Source organism: Ixodes scapularis, unplaced genomic scaffold (assembly GCF_016920785.2).
Source record: "Ixodes scapularis isolate PalLabHiFi unplaced genomic scaffold, ASM1692078v2 PGA_scaffold13__105_contigs__length_92229423, whole genome shotgun sequence".
Lineage (NCBI taxonomy): Eukaryota > Metazoa > Arthropoda > Arachnida > Ixodida > Ixodidae > Ixodes > Ixodes scapularis.
This window is the reverse complement of record NW_024609839.1, coordinates 76730958-76743065: the sequence shown is the minus strand read 5'-3', so window position 1 is coordinate 76743065 and position 12108 is coordinate 76730958. Positions and strand designations below refer to the sequence as shown.

Sequence of the window (12108 nt, the reverse complement as noted above, 5' to 3'; positions counted from 1 at the left end):
GGTTTGGGCGTTAAATATAGCGAAGTTAAGCATCGTTCACTGATGAAGAAAAGTGCGCCAACTAAAGCAATTGTCCTTCTACAATGTTGATAAAGGTACTTACTATTCGATAAGACCCAAATAACAAAAGCGTTCCATGTTATTTTCCGGTAAAAAAACAAAATGCAAGCTCTTTTTTTTTTTTTTTTTATTGGAATGCACAGGAGCACTGCAGAAGTAGGCTGGTTGATTTCTGCTTCAATTTGCCTCCCAGAAGTCGCATAGACAATAGCAACATTTGAACCTCTAGCGTGCATTATAATAACTCGTTGACATTTCCATTAAAATAGAATTCGCACACGCGAACGAATAAACCTTACCACCATCCTCATCACCATCGTCATCAAAAACCATATGAGAAAAAAAAAAATTAAAATTTTTCTTTGTCGGATTTAAAATTTCAAACTCGGAAGGCGATCCGACTTCAGTGGCAGGTTGGTGAGAAGATCTTCTGTCGTCTTCCCGGAGAGGTTGGTCGCGCGGGTGGTGTGTGTGCGCACGCGCGTTGGAGAGTCTGCCTACTTCCGGGAGGCTGGGCCCCACTTCCGGGCGCTTGGTCCAAGCTCCGCCTCCAGCCGTCGCCCCAGAGTTTCGACTCCGCGATCGATGGAAGGAAGGTCGAGGCCCCGGCGCCCTGCGTCTCACCCGTGTTTTCCGGCTTAGGCGCCTCAAGCGCTGGTAAACCTTCTATAGCGTGAACTCAGCACTGTGGTATACTTGTGAGTAGGGATCCGTGTTTTAAGTGTATATATATAAATATATATATGGAAAGTGCAGCCGTAGTAATACTGTGAACGAAGAGGGGAGAGAGTGAATGTGAATTTTATAGCATTAAAGTTGGGGGGTAGAGAAAGGGAAAGAGAGCTGGCGAAAAATTGGTTCAGGAGTGGAGATCGAACCCGCAACCTTCGCTTACCGATAATCCCGAAAAGTAACCGAAGTTTAATGCTCGATGATAAGCAGTCGGCGAGACATCTATATAGAACGCCCAAGCGTAATCTTTATGACCAACGAAGCAGCGAAAACACGTTGATTTGATTGACTTCCGGGGTGTATGTGACTCGACGTTCTTCCCCTCTGGTCAAACCGGTTTTTGGTTTCACTCGTCGTTTTTCGTTAGCAAAGTCACGATTCTGCGGCGAAGAATTAACTCGCAAGTGTCCTTACTCTAGAATTTAGCGCATCGCGTGGAAAAAAATGAATATTTTGGGAATGCCATATGCTTTTTTTAACAGCAACAGCACAAAAAAGACTGAACAGAGAAAACCATCTCTGAAAGGCAAAAAAAAAAAAAAAAGAAAAAGTACACACACACACACACACACACAAACAGACAAACAAACAAAAAGGAAACAAAAGGAGAAAAACAAAGGGACTTGAGCTTTTTTAATAACCGATTTTCAAGGAAGAGTTCAATTATCTGTTTTGCTTCAAATCTGTTGTTGTCTCGCTGTGAGCATGGCTTGATTGCGTGAAGGTGTCACAGCACGGAGCATCTTGTATCGACTGAATTTTTTTTTTTTTTCGCTTAGTTGTTTGCCGTGCTCTATACCGTATGATCGCAGTCATTTGCTTTCCGAGTGCTCTGCCGGCAAAATGACACGATGACTGTTCAGCAACGAGTTGTACGTGGTGCAGCGATGCTGTCGCGGACGAGGTGTATTGTTTGCCGAATGTAAATGCTAATAAAATAGCCAGATGTAGCGGGACCAAATAAATTGCGGAAAGAATAAAAAAAAAAAAAAAGGCTGGGGTCTCTATGTTGCACGCGAGAGTGACACCGTTATTGCACGTGTGAACTGTTGTAGCCCTTCTTGTCGTGTTTTCGAAGGCCAAAGAAAAAAATACTCAGTGTTCTTACGATGGAAGCCGATAAAATAAAGCCGAATTCCGCTGCATTTTTTTTTTATTAGGGTTTGCTTATTCATGTTTATAATGTTTTTGTGCGACGTTTTTGAAATTTGACTGAAAGAAAGAAAAAAAAAAAAGTACAGAAAACAACGGCGGAATATGAGTGGTCTTAGAGTTCAAAAGAAAATAACATTTTGTGTGTGTTTAAGCTTGCAGCTAAGATACGAAAAATCTCGCTAATAAGCCTTACATTTTTTCACTTTCTTTTTTTTTTTATACTCACCTTAACGCACGTATGATCACGCTAATGCATGCACCCCGCGTTGTCTAGCCACTCAACTTTTGAGAAGCCTTTACGCCTAACAATGAAAGAAAATGATTACGCACCCACAAGCAGTGTTCTCCGTTTCAATTCCGTTTGCCAGAGGGTGGAAGCTTCGCCCCCTTCCCCTCGTGAACCAATCGGAGCGTCGATGTGAAGCACGTGACGAAGTTTCGTCGGAGGATTACACTCCTCCTGTAGAGAGCTGGTCCCCTCCGAGTCTCTTATTGGCTCGCAGAAACCTTTTTTTTTTAAATATTTATCGAGTCATTTTATACAAGCGAGTCCAGCTGTGTATACTGCGCACCTTCAAGATCTCAGTCAATTATCCGGCGCATAAATACTGCCGGCGTTTCGTTAAGGATGCGTGGAGTTTTTAATGTTCAGTTCGGTCTTATCTCGAGCGTGTTGTTATCTTAATTACTTCGCCCGGTGATACGCTCATTTTTTTTTTTAGTTATTGCGGCTTTTTTGTTGTTGTTGTTGTTTTGAGTCACCGCTGGGAGGCCCTTTAGGAGTCCCGCCTCCACAGCGCGAGCTTTTTCTACTTTCGATAGCAGTTCTACGTCTCAGGAGCTTCGAGCATGCACGCGCTGCCAAAGCACGGTGGAAGGCAGCGTTCGAGCGCTTGACTGGAGGTCGAACATCGGAAAGAGACTCCCTGCGCTTTTCATCCTCACACTGCACCATAGAAGGCTGTACTATCGCGATGTCGTGGATGTTTGCCTTCGGCTTCTGTGCCTCTTACTGTAGTTATTTATTTATTTATTTTTGTCGCCGTTATTTCTTCTGATTTGTAGCGCCCGCGTTCCTCCCGCGTATGGTTTCCGTTATAGTTTATTATTTGGTGAACATGTCGAGGTGACTCTTTTTACGGCAGGGAGTAAGAAGGTTACGAGAGCAAACACATAAGAAGTTACATGAGAAACGCGTGTCATTTTGAGGTTTTTCTAAGGATCGATGACGAGGCGAATTAACTCCGCGTGTCCGTGATTTTGTTGCGTTGCTTCGCATATATCGTACGGTGGGGTTTTGCTGGTTCTGCGGGCGCGCGTGCTCAATTCGTGCTCTATAGTGACGACGCGAACTCGCGCAATAGCAACGTAAAGCTTCTCCGCGGGATGTACGAAAAAGTTCCTATTATTGGGACCGGTATTTCTTCTCGTTGTTGAAATTATTTTCTTCACGTAAAGTGGTTTCTGGTGAGGATATTTCGTGGAAAGCAACGTACGAAGGTGAGGCGCAAAAATGTTGTGACTGTGAAATCCCGCTAAATTTGTCCGAGCTTATTGGATATATACGAGTCTTGGTATACATAAACGATCGCACCGGAATTTACCGACACAAAGAATGTATTCTAAGTATGACGATGGTATTAAATATTTACTACTCCCATGTTTTGCTGGTTGTTTTCTAGCGCTAAAATTGTGTATATCAGATGTCATTAGCCTGTGGTATTATTAAGCATAAAACTCACGAAATTTCGGAAAATAATTTTTATGAAAGAAAGATCACTTTAATTTATTTTAACTGGTTAATATATGGCTCGAGGTTATGGGACCTCGAGTCCTATTTAATCTCGCTAAAACTTATGAAATGCACGCTTTTCGGGGGCTTAAGAGTAAACGTGCCGAATTGTCTCGTGTTTCGCTTCTACAACCGCGACGGTAGCTCCGAGCCCAGCCCTTTGTGTTCTTCTTTGGCGGCACTCCCGCGAAGCTTCCTCGCGGACCGCCATTTTGAAGGCGTTCCGCTATCGATCCAAGATGGCTCCCTGTTAGTAATCTTTGTCTTTTGCTCGTCTTTCGGGCGGCAATCGTCGTCTCGCCCGACGCCGACGTCCAGACACCAATGTTTGCTGAAGTGACCGTCCCGACTGTCAAATCTGGCCCACTGAGCAATTGAGGTGCCTTAGCAGACCTCCCTCCCACGCCCTGGCGCGTGAAGGAGACGCAGAAACTACATAGTGACCGACTGCACCGCGGAAACTTCTGCGATGCTTTAGGGAAACGTTCACGGTGCTGACACGCTGGTAAACAACTGTTTGATATAGATCCACGTTTTTTTTTCTAAGAGGGCACGGCCGGTGAATAAGTGAGTTCAACGAGCGAACGCGATGGGAAGTTCGGCGGTACGGATGAAAGAAATGTTTGTTTAGTTACTCGATCCTTTCTGAAATGCGTATCTTAGTGACTCTGGCAACCTTTCGTCAAGCATCCCACGAAAGAATATGCTTGCGAACAAATGGTACACTGTTGTTTTGCGCCCATATGATTTCGTGCCCGTTAATAATGCTTTGTCGTGAACTGAATACGGTGGTGCATTTGAAATGTCCGCGGCTTGTGTGTGTTTGTTGCTTTAGCAGGTTGAGCCTCTACCGGGTAAGGACTAACAACTGCGACACAGTAGCTATTACCTATCCCGTCGCCCATCTTAAAAATCCCTATAGCATTGCTGCCGCGGTTTTCTTTTTATATTTTTATTATTAATATTTTATGTTGGCAGCAGCGAGCAAATGAACCGGTATTAAGATATTTGGGGGAAAATACCGCTTTCGTTTGCAGCAATTGTGGTGTACAAAAATGTAGGGTGCAAATCAAGGAGCCGGTATACATGGTAATAAAATCCGAGACTCAGAAACACAGAAGGGTACGAACACAACGGTGTTGTGTTGGTCCCCTTCTGTGTTCCTGAGTCTCGGGTTTTATTACCATGAATGATCACCAGCTCGCTTGTTTTTTAAGTATTAATTAAGCCGGTATACGTTAGTTGAAGATGAGACTAAAAACCCGAAACTATAGGGAGAATGAGAGAAGACAAGAAACACAAGTCTGAAACACTTCTGTGTTGTGTCGTCTCTTCTGTTAGTCTGGGGATTTTAATCTATTACGTTCAATTATATTGTCCTCAATTTTCTTGAAGTTCTATTCGAGAAAGCAAAACTTACACGCGTTCTTGGCTTTCGCGCACAACTGTGCACGCGTTTGAGTATCAATACTTCGGCATATTTCGCGTGTCGCCGTTGAGCTTCTAGTATTTGCGTAGTTACTTTGCATCGTAATTCTTTCAAATTATTTGCCTAACCGTATGCACCTTACAAAAATTATCGATGACTTTCAGTTGAGTTTTTAATGTATTCGAAAACATCAAAAACTCACTTGAAACTCGTTGGTAATTTTTGTAAGGTATTGTGAAGTCTATAAGGGTCCCTTGAACGATGAACGGAGCTGTACACAATCGCAAAGTGATGTCATTCGTTGCCCAATGAGCCAGTCTCTCGTTCAGGGTAATGAAACGCTTTCTTCGAACAAGCCCGGAGAAAAACGAAAACTCGATCTTTGTCTGCCGTTTTTTTTTTTTTTCCCCTTCTCTTCCTGTGTGACGTGGAGGCGTTTGTCCAAACGTTGATTAGGATTCGGTTGGCGCTATAGCGATTCTTTGGCAAGACAAGTTTACGAATAAAGAGGTAGCTTGAAGGCGTAATGGTCTGGAGAGGCTATATGTTATTCTGTTCTTTCTTTCTTTCCTCTTTTTTTTTTTCTTGGCATCATTTTTATTAGGGGGTAATGAGCGTATCGCGTTTCCGAACCTTATTCTGTTCATGTAGGGTCGGTTTAGCAATTATGTAACTGCCCTACCGATTTAAAACTAAAAAAAAATAATTCGTCGGATGTAAAAATTACAGTAGCCTACTGGGAGGCTCGGAATGTAATCTGCGCGGACATTATGTAAATATTTGATTCAATTCAATTCATGTTTTAGTGTGCCCCAACACCTGGCACCGGTTGGCCTTGATGCACGTACATCGGATGAAATAAACGAAAATGTGACGAAAGAGTAATAATAAGATACTAGTGATCGATTGCGGTTAAAACCAGTTTTCTAAACTTTAAACTAATTTCTTTACTTTTTTTTTCAAATATTTTTCACTGTGTGTGTAAATGAGGTATGTATCGCTTGTAAGCTCTGAAAATACTCGGCAACTATTTGGATTGAGCTACGAATGTCTCGTTTATTAAAACATAAGCGCAATGTATACCACGTCCAGTCTTCAAAAAAAAAAAAAAAAAAAAAAAGTCACGCGATTCAGTAACATGAAAAAGTTTCTTTTTGAAATGGTATGGTTCAGCTACTCTCGGTGTCGAGTAATCAATTTATCTGGTGAAGTACCGATTTGCTCAGTGGTAATTCTTGTGGTAGACGATATTTCTTCCTGGCTAAAGCGTGCAAGACTGTGCATGCCCTGAGAATGATACGTGTAGTTAGTGAGTCCAAATGGTAATAATTTCTGCATCAATTCAGTTCATTTTCTTTCCAGTCTACGCAGCCTTGGCTTTGATTAACTTTTTTTTTATTTCCTCTCGTCGAGTGATGTGAAAGGCCTTAAAAGATAATCAGCCGTAATTAACTGATCTGTAGGTATCTGCATGGATCTGCGATTCCGTTCATAAACTTCACAGGTCACGTATATATATATATATATATATATACTCTATCTCTCTGAGCTTCTTGTTTTATTTATGTTTGTTTGCGGAATCTTAATTTTTGTACTGGCTATACTCGGCGTAAACTATTTTTTGTTTTAGGTTGCGAAGGTAATTTTAGCTTCAACAGTGCCCAGCACTGTTGCGAAAGCACGTCGCTTTGTCCTGCGTCTCATTTCCACGCTCTCGCACAAGTGCCTTCGAGCACTGTGCAAGCTCATCAGCCTTGACAATGTAACACAAGGTAGTTGACGCCGAGTATCTTAGCAGTAGCCGTGCCAATCATGCAGTAGTAATAACGTGATTGTGCGATTCAAGGAGATGTTGGGTTCCTTTATAGGTGCTTAAATAATGCAGGGTACTGCCTTTCTACACCCGAACAGTTCGAGAAAATCGCTTTCTAATACCAAGACCAAAGTTCCGGTACTTTCGTATTTTTAATATTTTTTCGACGAACACGCGCTGAGCTGGAGTTTTGCGCTTGCAGGTTTCATACAGGGGTTCGTTCTCTGGTATATACTTTGAGATGAGCCGAATTCGTCATCAACGTGCAATGTAAGCGGCAATAAGAGCTGGCTCAGCCCAGTGACCGATGGGGGTAAAATGCCGCATGGGAGGCCTATGGCATGCTATGCCACGGAATCCACTGCAACAATGTGACAACGAGAAATGTGACAGTTGGCTACAGCCACGATTTTAACAAACTCGCTCTCTCGGAGCTTCTCGCATGGTAATAGCAGCACTCCGGCCTGTGGGCCGCTGTTCCATCTTATGTCGTCGCCGTAAACGCCAAAGGTACGTTTATACTCCAACGTAACGTAACACTGATACTGATTGGTCGCAGATGTCGAGTTTCTGGTCGCCGGCCAATGAAAGGCGCCCGTTCTGCGCTACGCTGCCTTCACTGCGCTCAACGTCGGAGTATAAACAGCCCTTAACTGGTTGTGCAGTTCCGCACTTGCTCGCGGTGTAAAGATCTATTGCCGCTACTGAAGAAGCATGATGGTCTGAAGAGTCTGTCAGCTATATCAGCAAAACGTGAACAAGAAAAGCTATACTTTACTCCGAAAGAAAAGAAAAAGGAATTTTTTGTTTAATCCTTATTTTTTCTAAATATTCGGCGTTAGCTAGAAACCTCAAGCTTTATAGATAAATCAAAAACATTAAATGTTTTCTGTTTCGAAAATTTGTAGCGTTATTTCGTCTTTCCGATAAAATAAATATGGAAATGAATTAATCGGGTCCAATGTTTGTATTGTGCGCGATTTCGAAATGTAGAGAATGCACATAGCGCGACACTGTTAGCACGAACTAGCGAGAGATATTTATTTTTTCTCTCTTAAAATCCAATTGCAATAGGCAATAAACTAAATAGTAAAGTGTTGCTCTCATTAATATACTCTAAGTAGACGATGTCGTGTTCGCGCCAACGGAGTCGTGCAGTGTACCAGCTGCCGTTTAACTGATACTACTTCTTTTTTGTACATAAGGCGTATAAGCTTTTTAACGTCTAAGAAAGTTAGTATGTGCACGACAGTGACAACAACATTGCAGGCATGTAGAGGGAAGGAACATCTAAGTCGTATATGCAGGATTGTGAGCGCACACGAGTGCACATCGAGAAATGAACACGCTGCAGCAAGCGAATGGAGGGCTGATAACTTTTTTATGAATTTCTCCAAACGAACAGTGGCGGTTTCACGGCGTCTTTCTAAACGACAGGTTCCTAAAACTATTCCGAGAACAGGAGCACGCTTACAGAGGAAGAAGCACGTGGGGGCTGAGCTAGCACTACAGTCATTGACAGGATTAGAACGGCAGGTCCCGCCTCCAGCGTGAGCTTCCTTGCCCTCGATAACACTCGGGCGCCTCGCGAGCTTCGGGAGTGCACGCCAGAAGGCGGAGAGGGCTTGCTGGAGGCCGTGCACCCGAAACACACGCCCTGCCGTTCTGATCCCTTCAGAGACTATAGTTGGGAAGGTGAAGATGACTTTCTCGCTCTCTGTTCTGTATTTTTCAGTCTCAAGATTCGAGAGAGACTCGATGGTCCGATGAGGGGGAATGACTTTAGCGTACTAGCACAGGGACCAAGGGGACGAAGCAAGTTTTTTTGTTGTTATTTATAAGTTTAAGGGAGCGGTTCTAGAGCGAGTCCGTGAGGCTACTTCCTCAAGCCCTGGTACGGAGACTAGGAGACTTGGCACCAGCCCGCGATTGTTCTTTCAATAAATACCTAAAGGGGCCGCACTTGAGGCGAAGTCCATCCGATCGACGATGCGTGGCGGGCACACCATGTCAAGTGAGGTGGGCGCGTCTCAAGGGAATAAACGGGAACAACACACATACACGCACACACGCACGCACTCACAACAACCAACTGTCACCGTCGCGTCAAATCCAAATGCTTGTGCCGAGTTCAAGGTTCCGGGGGTGTCTTGAATGTTGTTGAGCTTCCCAGCTGGCCAACTCCATCGTGATGCAGTCATCCGCGGTTTGTGGCGTACAGTTCTTTTAATAAGATCTTGCTAAAGACGCGTCGGGGTGTAGCTTGCGCATCCGCAGCATTTCGAAACTGTTGTGTCATCTGTCGGGGTGTCTGAGGGAGCTCGAGGACACGTTGATGACCCCGGATTGTTTTCTCCATAAGAGGTTGGTCTGACGTTGGGGATGTGGACATTCCCTCTAGGCGTCTGGACGTGATCCATCTTGTGGGTCCATATTGAGGCCTTTAGTGGAGAGGGCAGCAGCGTTTATATCCGGGTGAGACACTTGGTTGGGATGGTCTTGCTCTCCGGATGACGCACCGTCACGGTCCACGATTGCAGTTTTCCGGCTCAAACACACAGAAGGCGGGCTTAGAAAGCCTCAAAGTTTCTCGAGGGACCTGGGGTTTGTGAGGAGCTCTCGTGTAAGCCTCCACGTTTGTTTGGCGGCGTTCTCGAGCGCTCCGGCGGACTTCCCCTTGAAGAGGTCTAGGTGCGGCAGGAAGTAGTGCGGACAGCGGCGACACTGGAGGCAGGAGATGAGCTGGAGCAGGATACCGTTGAGCCTGTCTCCGAGACACGCGTCGTCCCACTCTAGCTCCCTGGGATGCTTCTCGCACTCGTACAAGAGCAGGGTCTTGAGGTGGTACGCGGACACCGGGTTGCCGGGAAGGTCCAGGTGCCTGTCCCGAAGGGTCTTGAGCACGCTGAGGCATCGGCGCCGGCAGCCTCCGGACAGCAGTCTGTTCTCGGCGTCCAGGAAGCAGAGGACCCAGGCGTCGCCCTCCATGGACGACTGCTTTCCCTGCAGCGTCGCGCACTCCTTGGACAAGAGGTCGAAACCTTCTGCTTTGACCTCTGCCACGAGGTTCGGGTTTGGCCACGGGATGTGCGCCACGGGCCAGTGGGCCGCGGACCGGGGCCAGAGGCCGGCGCAGCGGAAAGCCGGAGTTATCTGGACCACGTAGCGCTCGCGGATGCGCAGTCTGACTTCGGTGGTGTCCGCGAGCATCTTGACGCTGTCCCGGTAGCTGCACTTGTCGCACGCTTGCGCCACGAGCGTCTGGAAGCGCGAGCGTATCTTGCGGGCGGACAGGTAGCCCGAGGCCGTGATGAACTCCACCCAGAGGGACATGGAGCGCTTGCGGCCGTCGCTGAGCTTGAGCACCGCGCAGCCGGGCAACGTGCCGTCGTCGACGAAGTTGAACACCCCCATCTGGTTGAGGTAGAGCACCGCCTCGAACTCCGTGGGCGAGATGACCTCCATGCCCTCGTAGTGGCCGTTGCAGTCGTTCAGGGACGAGATGAAGCGCGGCTCCTGGACCTCCACCTCCTTGAGGACGTCCTGGACGACGCGGCACACCTCGCGGAGAGTCTTGGCGACGCCGGCCTTCCGAGACTGCACGCGCTCGCCGTAGAACTTGTTGAGCTGGTAGAGGAGCTTGGACTGGGCGCCCATCATGTCGGACGGTACGAGCATGGCGGTGCCTTGTGCAGCGACGGCGGCGCCGGCGCGTTGCTGTGTTGACTACGGTCGCTCGCGGAGATCTGCCGGCGCGGTGGCGGCCTGTCGGGGGGCTTGATCGGCGTTCGGTCCGTGCGGGGAACTGAGGGGGCCCTGCAGAGTCCCGCCCTCAGGCCCCGCCTTCGACGAGAAGGCGTCTTTGGCGGGGAGAGGGGGTGGCGTTCCCTCCGTTCTTCCTCCGGGGCGTCCTCCGCCGCGCTTGCCGGCGTCTTGGTGGCCGGTTGTTGCTCGCGGCGTCACCCAGCGCTCGTAGCGTCGACGTGGGGGCCATGGCGGTTTGGGTGGACGGCGCTGGTGCGGCAGGCACGTGCTCGCGGTAAGCGGCGGTGCATGCAGTTTTCGGGGGCTCGTCGGCGGGAGATTCGCCCCAGTTCGGATGGGGCCTTGTTTTTTTGCCCGCATCTCGTCTTTCGTCGTAACTTCCCGATAAAAAGACACTAGTTGGTGCGCAAACTCCTCGATGATTGGTATATTTGACTCGGATGAAGTTAACTTTTTTTACACGCGTTTGTTTGATAGTTTTAAATATATTCCGTGACAAGCCATGATAACGCGACTATAGAGCGAAGCACATACATCTTATACTGCTTGTCGCTTTAGGACAGAACATTGCGCGATAATAATAATAGTAATGTTTATTTTTTACCATCAGCATGCTAGAAGGAGACCGAGGAACACAACGAGTGTGCACCTACTTCTCTCAGAAATATTTGACGGGAAGCTTGGTAGAAGAGCGTGTTGGTTCAGGTGTTGGATGAAGAAAGAATAAGCACTTAATATTGGGACAACCCTATTACGCCCAGTGTTAAGTGTTTATTCTTTCTTCATCCAAAAACATTGGACGGGCTCACCCTCGTACTGCCTCACGGCCGCCGGCGTGTTTTAAATGAATAAAACAGTTCACGACAATTCCCTATTACGGAATCGGCACTCCTCGTGCCAGTTTCATCGTGAAGATTTCCGACATGGTTGTAAGTGTGCACATGCGAACGAGGTCGTCGGTGCTCACGTGTTGACGAGGGAAACGAGTTCTGTGTCCTAGAGAGTGTATTCCTTTGTGTCCGCAGTTCCCGCCGGTAATGTCCAGTTACGCTCGTGCAATATTCTTCTATGCAGTCACCGAGAGGATTATTTATCGTTTATTTAGTCATACTACCAGTGGCATTCGAAGTAGGGTGGTTACGAAGGTTCGAAATTCGCACGTTAGTGGTGCAGTTTAAGAACAAACAGTGAGGGTAGAGTTGCTTACACAGCTTATAGGGTGAACATAATTGGACAACATGAGCCATACAACGTAATACACAATAGGCAACAATCATATTTCAGAGAAGCTATAAAGAGTAGAAAAAAGAAATAATAAAATGACTATTTGTAAGCCAATGGCATGTAAAGGTCATGTCAGAT

The 12108-nt window shown here is 46.6% G+C and overlaps 2 protein-coding genes across 2 annotated transcripts in view; one reads left to right on the top strand and one right to left on the bottom strand.

The window, feature by feature from the left end:
* Positions 1-12108, top strand: part of LOC8050748 (neurobeachin) — a 334808-nt gene that overhangs the window by 226237 nt on the left and 96463 nt on the right. The gene's annotated exons all lie outside the window — the stretch shown is intronic.
* Positions 8344-10782, bottom strand: LOC8050749 (protein mab-21-like). The gene has a single exon (XM_002435127.5). The coding sequence runs from the start codon at positions 10657-10659 to the stop codon at positions 9562-9564; it is 1098 nt and encodes a 365-aa protein (XP_002435172.1). The 5' UTR covers positions 10660-10782; the 3' UTR covers positions 8344-9561.